This window comes from Scophthalmus maximus, chromosome 11 (genome assembly GCF_022379125.1).
Source record: "Scophthalmus maximus strain ysfricsl-2021 chromosome 11, ASM2237912v1, whole genome shotgun sequence".
NCBI classification, from domain to species: Eukaryota; Metazoa; Chordata; class Actinopteri; order Pleuronectiformes; family Scophthalmidae; genus Scophthalmus; species Scophthalmus maximus.
The window spans coordinates 10775604-10786896 of NC_061525.1; the positions used below are offsets into that span (position 1 = coordinate 10775604).

Below are 11293 nucleotides of genomic sequence, written 5' to 3' on the forward strand. Positions count from 1 at the left end.
GGAGGATTCAGCTTTACCGTGTTGCAGTTGGTCCCCAAACAGCTAAATGTTTATCTGTTGCAAGTTGATAGTCAGGACAAAAATGTCCTGTTTGCATCTACGTAAATTCAGTTCCATTTTAGTGCATGTTTTACTTTAAGAGCATTCTCCATCATGGGGGTATTGAATTCCCCCTCCCCTTACCATGAACTGCTGGCCAGCAGAGCACGTGGCCCCCCTCCCTCAGCCTTAACAAGATGTGTTCAACACATCACTGTGCCCTTGCCTTAATGTGTGTACAAAAAAAAAGTTGAAAATAAATTGAGTGTTACAACAAAACTGTCCAGAGCTCCCAGCTTGCCCCCCATGGGCAATAGAGAACTTTGTCTTTCCCGATTCCATTATCTTTTTCCACTGTAATCAAATAAAAAATGCACAGAGTGAACTTTTCCTCCCCTTCGTTCCTTGGATCATGTTCTCCTCTCCATCGCAAAAGTCTTCACCTTCTGGTTTCCCAGACATATTGGCATGCCTCTATGCTGCAGTCCCAGCAGAGCCCCACAATGAATCATGTTGCTGCAAGCATGCAAGAGCTCAGTTTTATGATAAATATTGCGATTCATAAATCAGTGTTTTCCTAAGTAAGAAAGCACAGGGCAGGGGAGGATGCAAAACTGTAGAGCGTTTCAGCTTCAGCTTGAAAACAACAGAGAGGTCACGATCTCTCTGTGTGTGTGTGTGTGTGTGTGTGTGTGTGTGTGTGTGTATGCATGTGTTGACTAAAGCTAAAAGGGAGGCATCAGGTCAGAGCAAGACCACCGTGTGTGTGTGTGTGTGTGTGTGTGTGTGTGTGTGTGTGTGTGTGTGTGTGTGTGTGTGTGTGTGTGTGTGTGTGTGTGTGTGTGTGTGTGTGTGTGTGTGTGTCTATTTTTAGATGCACATACAATTTTAGATAGACCACTTGTAAATACAGGGTATGGGGAAAATTATTGCTTTTAAGGCTGTTTTTCTTCTCTCTTGCCCTCACACTAATATCATGTCAGTGGTGCCATGTAACTGAAATAGTTTCAACAGAAACATATCTTGCACTTTGTGCTTCGAGTTGTTTGTTACTGTATTAAGATTAGGGCTTCATTAGTGTTCGTAGCCACTAAGGCATGTTTGTGATGAAAGATTATACAAATGACTGAACCTGACAGCTGCTATTTGTCAAAACCTTTAAGGCCAAGTTATTTATTGAGAATATGGACAAGAATTTTTGCTCATAAGTACGATATGGGAGTTCTTTTCTCATGATTAAAGTCCTTCGATATCACAAACATTATCTATATAATGATTTTGTCCATGTTTGTAGGTTTTAATGTGGATGCAGGCTTTTAGCCACATCTGCACGACTTCAAAGAGTTGCCAGTGTAATGGGCTTGACATGCAACTAATGTAAAAACTATTATTGACCTGCCAGTTGTTGTGGTTACAGCAGTTGATATTTGTTTAATCATTAAGTACACTGTAAACGCACACGGCTATTTGTTCTCCAGTAGTCACTCATTTTTTACCTATTTCAGACAAACGCTGTTGCTCAACAAAAAAGTGAGGAAACTATATTACTTATTCATCACTGCCATCTAGTGGCCAAAACAGACTTAGCAGCAAGTTATAGGCTTCAAAGCAAAACGGAATATGCTTGCTCAAGAAGAACAATTAAACAAGGTCAAAATAGGTTTATTTAATACACATTACACACTGATGTTAATTATTTCTGTTAATACATGTCATTTGTCTTTCTTGCATTATCATGTTGTCCCTCCACTATTCCATGTCCGAGTCGTCCAACACCACGGTGACCTCTCTCTTGACCCACGGTAAAGATAAGGGCACATAGGGGTCATATGTCCAGCGAGGATAAACTCTCTTGAACAAATTCATCATGACAGTGTCTTGAGAGCGCAGCTGATTATCAAACACACACTTCATGTGACCGTGTGTTCCTGTAAAAAAAATATATGCCATTCAGAATTCACAATATATTACAAACTCTGCCTGATCAAGCAGCTGACTTTTTTTTTGGGGGGGGGGGGGGGGGTTCTCACCTAAAGCCTCTTTGATGTGACCTCTCCGACCCCACTTTGTCCGCAGCTCCACTGGCTTAAACCACATGATGTCATCTGTCACAGAGAGAAACAAAAGACCAATAAACATGAACAAAAAAACACAGAGAGGTCAAGGATTAAGAAAAAGTGGAAGAACGTCCTCTCACCCCGATTAAAGAACATGTAACGGACAACCGCAGAGCGCCTGTTAATTTTGAACGGGTGTCCGCTCACTACAATCCTCTTCAGCACAACACGCCGAGGGTCACAGCTGAGCACACTGCCTGTAGCCACCAGGTCCTGGATCCCTAGAAGACATGGCAACACGAATGCAAGCTCAACTACCACTTCAGACTTAACTCAAGTGAATCGTTCAATTCAATTGATGGTTTGAAGATTAAAATCAAGGCTTGTTTTCAAGGATAAGCAGGACTTTTCATCTCACCATCATCCTTTTGTTTGAAAAGCAGGACTCCTGCAGGGGAGAACGTGATGGGCGCGTACACCGACACCACAGTGGGGGCATCGGGCCTGAGGAAGCGTTCCATCTTATGCTTGTCAGCTATGAAAGAGCAGAGTTCAGTTCAATGCCAAGTGATTCATTTTTTTGCTGTACGGTAAATCAAGCAGCTAAATCAGTTGCAGATCTTCACACCGGCAATCATTCTGCTAATATATTTGCATAGACGTAACAGCTCATCCTGTTCCTCTCAGTTCCTGTAATGCATGTGCAGCAGAGATTTTAAGAATTATTGTTTCATTCAAAAGAAATTAAGGTTAACATGTGGGCATGTTTGCTCCAATTACCTGAGGTGTGCTGAGAGAAAATTGGAGAGGCCCTGAACCTCCGAAAACCACAGTGGAACACCAGCTCCTCTTTGGATTTGATCGGCTCTGTGTTGCTGGGGTGCCTCCGCACCAAGACGTGCATCACTGACATCTGTGAACAATTACGAGGGCAGAACAGTCAATAAAAATATGAGTGTACGGTCCAGTTTCAAGTGGACAGTTACGAAATCAGAACTGTGGATCATACCTTCTGTTCATGGGGCAAGAGGGACACCAACACCAGAGGTTTGCCTGATTGGACACTCTCCATCACAGAAAAAGGCACGTCCATGATGTGCAGCGTAACATACCAGCCCACCTGAAACCAGAGGAGCAGGAGAGTCGGTGAAGCAACAATTCTAAAATCTAACAAAAGTGCATCTAATAAATGAAGACAATCATTCATTTCTTTTTTACCATCGCTCCCTCGTCTTCAGCTGCAGCCTCGGCCAGTATGCGGTGGCGAGTGCGATCAAAGTTTTGGAACTGGAAGATGCGAGAGTAGTTGAGAGGCAGGTTCTCCATGGGGTCCCAGGGCGAGGACCGGAAACTCTTTAGGCCTCTATAGCGCTGGAACCTAGACAGAGGACAGCAACTTGTGTGAGTTTACTTACCCAAACTCACACATTTATTCCTCATCCTACATAAAAGAAGCAGAACTGACCTGATTCTCGCTGCTGAGTCCAGTGGTGTGTCCACCTCATCTGGAAACATTTCATTGGCTCGAGCCTCACGGTAGCGTTTCAGGCCTTCTTCTTCTGCAGCCTCATCAATGTGTTCATCATAGCGCTGATCTGCTCCAGTTCGCTCTGAGGGGCACACCTCCTCCTCTTCCTCCTCCTCCTCCTCCTCCTCCTCCCCTTCTGAACCACATGAAGCAGCGTCCTGAGCAGGGAGGATACAGTACAAATCAATATAATATAGCACTGAGCCCTGTGGACAGAAGAGGTCTAAAAAAAGCAAAAGAAAACAGCAAAAATATCCAACATCTTTGAGCGGCCATTTGAGAAGACGTTCAAAGAAGCAGCTTGCTCCCTTGTTTTTGAATATCCCCCAATACAGAATCAAGCACTGGCTTCCTCAGAAATACTGTAGTTTTTCTGTTGATCACACTGGCCTGCATTGACACGAAACAGATTCAGCAGAACAGTGCCACAGTGCTTTGCCTGTTTAGAACAATAAAAGTTGCTATTTAGATCAGTCCGCTTAAAGGCTGCAATTAAAAAAATTGCAGCCTCAATATTTCACAAACAATGACCAGACGCACATGTTGGCAACACATTTTCGCAGTCAAAGAGATTTCTAACAATAGAAATAGTTATTGTATGGTAGCCAAACATAAACAAGACCAGCCCAGCCACAAGAAAAGCCACAAGTGTTTTAAGGAGACGTGTACTGTTCAGAACAGTATTTGCATCTGTATGTGTGAATGTGATAAGGAATTCTAGACCAAACTAATCCTTAGTTTGCATATATCTAAATTTTGTGTCTGCAAACGACTGCTTCCAGCATATCCAGACATCAACCCTTAGGATATGTAGAAAAATTCAACTTTGAATGCTAAACATATTAATGAATCATCAAAGAAGACATGCAGTACAGTGCTCCCATGACTGGCAAATTACAGGAGGAGCCAGACACATGAGGGGAAAGCACTCAGCATGGGGCTGATTCACAACCTTTCCAACATCCTTGCTGCAGTAATAATAATCAATATCATTTGAAGCATCCTTTTCCCTATTGTTACCCTCTCCTCAATATGTATTCCTGTGAGCTAACCTCGACATCAAATACATGCTAATAACAATTACAGATCATAAATGAACCCGTTGCATGAGGTGAGTTTCCCCCGACTTCTTTTCAAGCGCCACTGGAAATAAATAAACTCTCAACCCCTCCCTCCGTCCAGACAGGAAGTCCTTTTTCACAGGACAGGAAGACAGGAGGCTTCTCTTGGGAATCTTGCTCCAAACACTATTGTTGTGGCGAGCAGCCTGGCACTACAGCCCAGAGACAGACAAAACAAACAGTGCCGCTCAGCAGCGCGGTGCACTGACCGTGGGTCACGTATGCACTGGTCCTGCCCCGGAACCACTGACACTCAGATTTCACAGCTTCTCCACAGGTTGACTACAGCCAAACTGTTGCTATGACAACAAGATGCAGCTGAACAAACCAACTGTTAAAAGAGTGTTCAGGCTGAACCATAGATTAAATGGATGTAGTCACTGGGTGCGGGGAAAAAGTGCTTGAAGACTGTATTCTCTGGAATCACCAGCAGAGGGCGACTCACAGGTTGCAAAATTATGTCATTTCCATAGAACTGTATGAGAAAATGACTATTTATAACGTCAGTAAACATATTCCTGAAGAGTTTATGGTCTCAAGCTATAGTTTCAAGTCTTCTTCAATACAGCATGATGATACTTTTGTAAATTGTGGTCTCTTCCCCAGTTCTGTCTGTTGGCCCTTGTCAAGTTAAACTCCTTATTCTGATTTATTATAAAAAATAATATTGTAAATAAAACTACTTAAATTTAACATAGACTTATTTTGTCCTTGTGGCTGCTCGGGGCAGGGCATAACAATAGTGGTGTACCTATTATTTTGCTGTGATTTTTCTACTGCATTTTTTTTTGTCATGTTTATATGTTCATGTGTCTTGCAGTCTTGTATAGTGCCCAGATATAAATCATATCATATCACATATTTGAAAAAGGCAATTTGGGAAATTGGAAAATTTAATTTGACCTTTGTCCTGTTTTTTTGTCCTTAAATTCAAGCACAAAACTTTCTTTTTAAATTTGATTTCACAAAAATAAATATAGTAATTAGTTGAAACCCGTTATTCAGATGTTTTTAATCACTAGTGTTATTCAGTCCGTTTATTCACCACAAATGTCATGCTGCCATCTTGTGTTTTACACTGACACACACACACACACTCACCTCCCTACTTCATTTTCTGTCGTCACCAACTGTAATAAAGATTTAAAATGCTTGCAATATTTAAACGTTTACCTGAGAGTTTATCTCGTCATCCTCCCCATCCATGGCTTCGTCCATCATGTCATCAACATCATCATCCTCACTGCTTTCTTCATCCGTCTCGTCTTTCTCTTCCTCGTCTTCATCAACAATCCACGCAGCCTGGTAGTCTGATGTTCCTTTGGGAACCTTCATTACACGTTTGTTCTTTCTGGCCTCTAAACAGCAAAAAGAAGCATCAAAGAAACATTTAGATTACTATCTCATTGTGGCAAAATTCATTACATTAATAAATGAGCCTATTAAAAAAATGTAATCAAGAAAGCCAGTTTAGTACCAAAAAAACTGTTGTGTGCAATAAATTTTCCATTTACAATTTAACTTTTCATTTTACTAACTGAAGGTAGCATCGGAGCAAAGGTTTTCTATCTAACGTGTTTATCAAATCTGTTTTGTATGAATATGATCACATTGATGAGGGTATCTTCATCTTGCCAACTGTATCATTTTAAAATGCTATAATGTTTCTGCACCTTCAGCTTCCAGCAGCTCGGTTTCAGTCGGCCACGTCTGCTCTCCGTCCATGGGGTCCACCTCAGCCTCAGTCTGCAGACTCTCCCTGCAGGATGGGTCTGCTTTCATGAGCACCCGCACTGGAGCCCCGTCTTCACCTTCCTCCTGTGGGTGAGACAGATCACTGGGTAAACGGTTCACATGTTTACATTCCTGAATTGTTTTTGTCATCTTACAGTCAGCCACTCATTTCATTTATGCTACATTATGCTACAATCTGAAAATGTGATACTTAAATTAAAATCTAAATTCTGCTCTTTCTCTTAAATTCACAAATTCACATTACAGTACTTATTTAACAAACTTATTCTGGACATTTGTATAACAAATTAATATTTGTCAAGTTAGATCATGAAGAGAGGAAACATTAAATTTTTTAAGGACACTACAACAGCAATTCTTACCAACAAAATGACCAAAAACTCTTACCTGCATGTCAATGTCACCTCCCTTGCTCAGCTTTGCTGGTCTGGACGTTGAGTTGAGGGGAAGAGGGTCTGACGGTGCATCAATCTGACTGAGCTGAAAGTCTCCATGTCCACTGATGTGCACCAGTCTGTCAACCTGTAGAGGACGCCCGCGGACATACCCAGAGACGCAGAGAGCACCTAGGCCGGTGTTCCCACCAGTTGTACCCTCAGCAGGGATGTTGGGTGTAAAGGTGACATGCTGACCCAAAAGATGGGAACGTCTGGAGCGGAAACCAAGCTTTCTCTGTCTCTGTGTGCCCAGGTGTCTAAGAAGTAGAGTGGCATCCTGCTCTGAATCCAGGGGGAAGAGACGGGCATCAGGGAAACGGACCTCTGTGATCTTTGACAAAGCTCTCTTCGACTCAACTCTCTTCTTCACGGGAATATCGGACACACCTTGACACACCAGTGCTACGTGGAACAAAGTCATGGAAAGAAAACACAAGGGTTTACAAAGTGTTCGAAAAAGGGAATAAACATTCCGGTGACAATAGTGGAGTCTGAAGGCTCCGGTTTGTTCAGGTATATATACGCACCATGGCTGGGGAGGCCCTGGGCAAAGAGGCAGGACAGGCAGTAGTCTCCATAGCTGTCCCAACCTTCAGTCGAGTCCAACACAAATACAAGACTATCTGCAATCTTTGCCACATCCAGCAGGGAGTGCATGTCAGCTGTACAAAGGAAACACAGAGACAAGCTTCAGAGTGGGAAAACAAAATGCTCATCTGACACAATTAGTCCAACAAAGGTATGTGCCATGGTATGATCTTTAAATACCTGTTGTAAGCTGCCACTGCAGCACAGTGTGGCATTTGATTTCACTGTCTCTGGCCGTCTTACTGTTTTAAATTATGGACAGTCTTATATCCTTTGTTACGTGACCTGAGGTACATATGTTTAAACTCCAGACTAACGTGAATAACTTTAAAGAATCATCTTTTGTTGGCTAAATAAAGTATCGCCTTGCTTTGAAAAAAAGGGAAATACGGTGTTATTGATTGAAGTAATTCCATAAAGTTTGTAGGCTCTTATATTCTTGCATGTTGTGAACAACCGGTCAGTATTTGTGTGCCTTTTTATTTTTATTTTTTTCATAAAACAGGTTTTAGTCCCATCGCTGAGGTTTGCAACACTATTCATGTAAGATGTAACTGCATTCATTCATTTTTGCCTCAGTCAAGTTTTTGGCTGCTCCAACTGCTCCATATCACTAAACACTCACCTGTGCTGTGGCTTAGGATGGTGAACCTTTGCTTGAACCGAGGCAGAAACACGCCAAAACTGTCACCGATGCCACTGACGCACTGCTGCTGGTGGACGATGCCCCCAGCTCCCTCTTCACAGAGCATCTTGGTAACAGCGCCGGCATCGACTCCAGCGTGGAGGGACACCACAGCAACCAAATGAGGAGGACCGTCCCTGCTGCCAAGCCGCCGCTTCTCTGTCAGCACCTAGACAGAGGGGGTATATGAAAACTCTTCAGTACCACACAGGATTTCAAGAACAACCGATTCTTAATGTGAAACAAGGTATTACCAGGTCTTTCTTGTTCCTGCGTAGCTGGCTGGCTTTGTGCCTTCTGTCCATCCTCTTGTGCTCCTTCCTCTGTTTCTTAGTCAGGGCCGTCACTGACACTCGCCCTGTGGGACAGTTCCACACAAGTGTTCAACACAAATGGGCTACAGCTGCTGTGTGTAAATTAAGTAAGTGTACAGTGTATCTGTGGGACATGCATTTATAGTGTTAAATAATTCGATTTTGATATAATCAGGATGTGATTAAGACGCATGCAAGTAAAGTTGTGAGATATCATTATCATATCATATCTTTTATGTAGAGTCTACATGTATGACAGAAGAGTCTGAATTCATTTAAAACGCCGTATTCTCGCTCAGTTGAACACAGTGAGACTGTTTCTCTGCTGAGAGATCAATCCACCCACAAGTCAGCACGTGTGTCCGCAGAGCCGGGACCACAGCCACGAGCTAACAACACAGCTAACAGCAGCCGATCGAACACACGGTCTTATCAAGCGTGGCTTACCTTTGTTTTCTCTCTCAATTTCACCTTTCGTCCGGTGCTTGCCATGTTTATGCCCTTTGTTTTTCTGTTTGTACGTGCCCGATCGGTGGCCCTGTTGTTTTTCCTCATTCGCAGCCATTTTTTGCCATGTGGGACATTCAGGGTTTTTTTTACTTCCGCCCTTCACACTTTCCGGTGAGTTTTTCCTTCAAAATAAAAGCCCGAGTAAATAACGTCTTGATATTTGTGGGACAGGGTTTGCACATCAGACAGACGTGACTGAATACTGCATTATATCAGTGCGTTTACTGCATACATTTGAAGCACAAGATAAGAAAACCGGAAACTAGTTTATTCTGCTCATCAGTAAAAACAATTATTAAAGTATTATTATTTTAAATACTTCATATTGTTTCTGATAATACATACATTCCTTTACACAGTAAATATTTGAATGCAGAACTTTTACTTTAGTCAAGTGTTATATTCTTCCATCACTGGATAAGAGATTGGATTTGACTGGATTCATGACTGGATTGTCATGATCAAAAAAAAGAATCAGTTGTTTCTCGTAATGCAGCACTTAAAAAAATACAATAATCATCAATGATATTGAAGTTGATGAGTTAGTTTATTTCCAGAGTTACACAAACCCACCTCTAAAACGATGAATTCATCCTGTCTTTCGTCATTGTCTGATATTTAATCATCTTTCTCAAATGGTGCAAATGATTCTTCCTCTTTTTTGTCATTATGCAATTCTTGAGTTTATCCAGGGTGAGAAGCCTCTCTTTACACAAAAGCACAAAGCATTCTCCCTCCCTTGACCTGGAAAGAGTAAGAGGGGAGAGAGACTAAGAAGTATAGGGATGGAGGCAAGAGAGAAAAAAAATGAAGGAGCGCCTGGTGCAATGATCATAGCAGCATCATTAATGGATCCCATTGTTTTATCCTAATCAAGTGTATATACGCCATGGTTCCTACCCCCAAACATCTCTTATCCCTGCTTTTGAAAGAAAGCCTTCAACTCCTCTCAGCTATACTATCTCTGAATTCTTACCTTACTACCATCAATTAATCCGTAGCACTCTCCAGGCTTGTTTACTCATTTAAAGATTGTTGTTAGTAGCAGTAATCTAATCATTGCCTAGGTTTCAGTTCAGAAAAAGACTGGCGACACACTTTCTGTTGCAGATAAAAATGGAAGGAATGACTCATCTTCAACTATATTTCTTGTAGTAACTTAAGACACGACTTCTATGTACCCTTTGTTTTTATAACTGGAGAGTGCTGTGGCCTTAAAGAAGATGTATTGGGTGATCATTGTTGGAATCAAAAAATTAATAGATAAAATTAACAATCAGAACAGGTGAAAGAGAGAAAGGAAACAAATAACAGGAATATTCAAAAGGTCTCTCCTTAGCAATTAAACATTGATGATACATTGCTATTATGAGTAATGTTTCCTATGAAACAAGTTTCTTCATCCATTTGATTTAATTGTCCTCACTGACGTCGTTATCATCATCATCCCTTTCATAAGTAAATTGTGCATATTCATTTCAGCCTGGTATTAGGAGCCCATTTGGTTTTCAGTGAAAGCCTTATAAGACCAGGCTGTTCTTCTTTTTGTAGCGCAGTTTGGTTGTGGCTATTTTGGGCGCAGAACAGCCCTAATTTTCTGCTGTCACCCCCAGGATGTTCATTATTTGTGGAGAAGCTCCAAAGTTGCGCAACACACATGCAGCACCAGTCACATGTGGTATCATCTGGCAGATGAAGACCTGAGGAACTTTGCCATGTGATGGGTTTGAAACAGACAGGTGACATGCCCTTCTCACAGCACCCTGTTCTGATCAGGAGTCGGAAATACTTCATTTCATTATTTACACCTGCGCTTCTCTCTGTGCTTCTTCTCTTGTGACATGTCAAAATGTCTGCGATGAAAAAGGCTCATTGTACAGGCTGAGTTACCAGGCAGACTGTGATGGCTAGAGAGAGAGAGAGAAAGAGAGAGAGAGAGAGGCTGAAGTTGAAAGACTGAGTACAGGGGTTTCTTCTGTATACTGTTACATCATGCACAGACCCACCAGCAGAGAATCTATTAGTAAACAATAGCTGACTATCATACCCTGCTTGAAGGGGAAAATTGCCTACTCTACGTCTGCTGATGAGAGTCATCAAGTATGATGTAAGTATATATTTGTATATATATATATACAAATGTTTATTCATTTATTTATTTGTGTGTGTGTTAGTCATCCTCAGAACACCATCTTTTATGCTGCAGATAATCAGAAACTTGTTCAGGGAAAATTGGAAACAAACCAATGTTTGATTTTG

The 11293-nt window shown here is 41.7% G+C and overlaps 1 protein-coding gene across 1 annotated transcript; it reads right to left on the reverse strand.

The window, feature by feature from the left end:
- Positions 1 to 1685: 1685 nt before the first annotated feature.
- Positions 1686 to 9125, reverse strand: tsr1 (TSR1 ribosome maturation factor). Its single transcript, XM_035622975.2, has 15 exons — positions 8972 to 9125; positions 8465 to 8568; positions 8151 to 8379; positions 7465 to 7599; positions 6888 to 7339; positions 6419 to 6563; positions 5919 to 6103; positions 3562 to 3782; positions 3315 to 3474; positions 3106 to 3216; positions 2877 to 3009; positions 2515 to 2631; positions 2237 to 2377; positions 2070 to 2144; positions 1686 to 1967 (listed from the first exon to the last, which is right to left on the reverse strand). Exons 1-15 carry the CDS (start codon positions 9087 to 9089, stop codon positions 1789 to 1791), a joined length of 2505 nt encoding a protein of 834 aa, XP_035478868.2. The 5' UTR covers positions 9090 to 9125; the 3' UTR covers positions 1686 to 1788.
- Positions 9126 to 11293: the final 2168 nt, after the last annotated feature.

Coding starts and splice junctions, on each gene's coding strand:
- tsr1 (XM_035622975.2), bottom strand. CDS start 9,089: ATGGCTGCGAATGAGGAAAAACAACAGGGCCACCGATCGGGCACGTAC. Junction 2,378..2,514: donor TTTCAAACAAAAGGATGATG/GTGAGATGAAAA, acceptor CATGTCTTCTAG/GGATCCAGGACCTGGTGGCT. Junction 1,968..2,069: donor TCACATCAAAGAGGCTTTAG/GTGAGAACCCCC, acceptor TTTTTTTTACAG/GAACACACGGTCACATGAAG.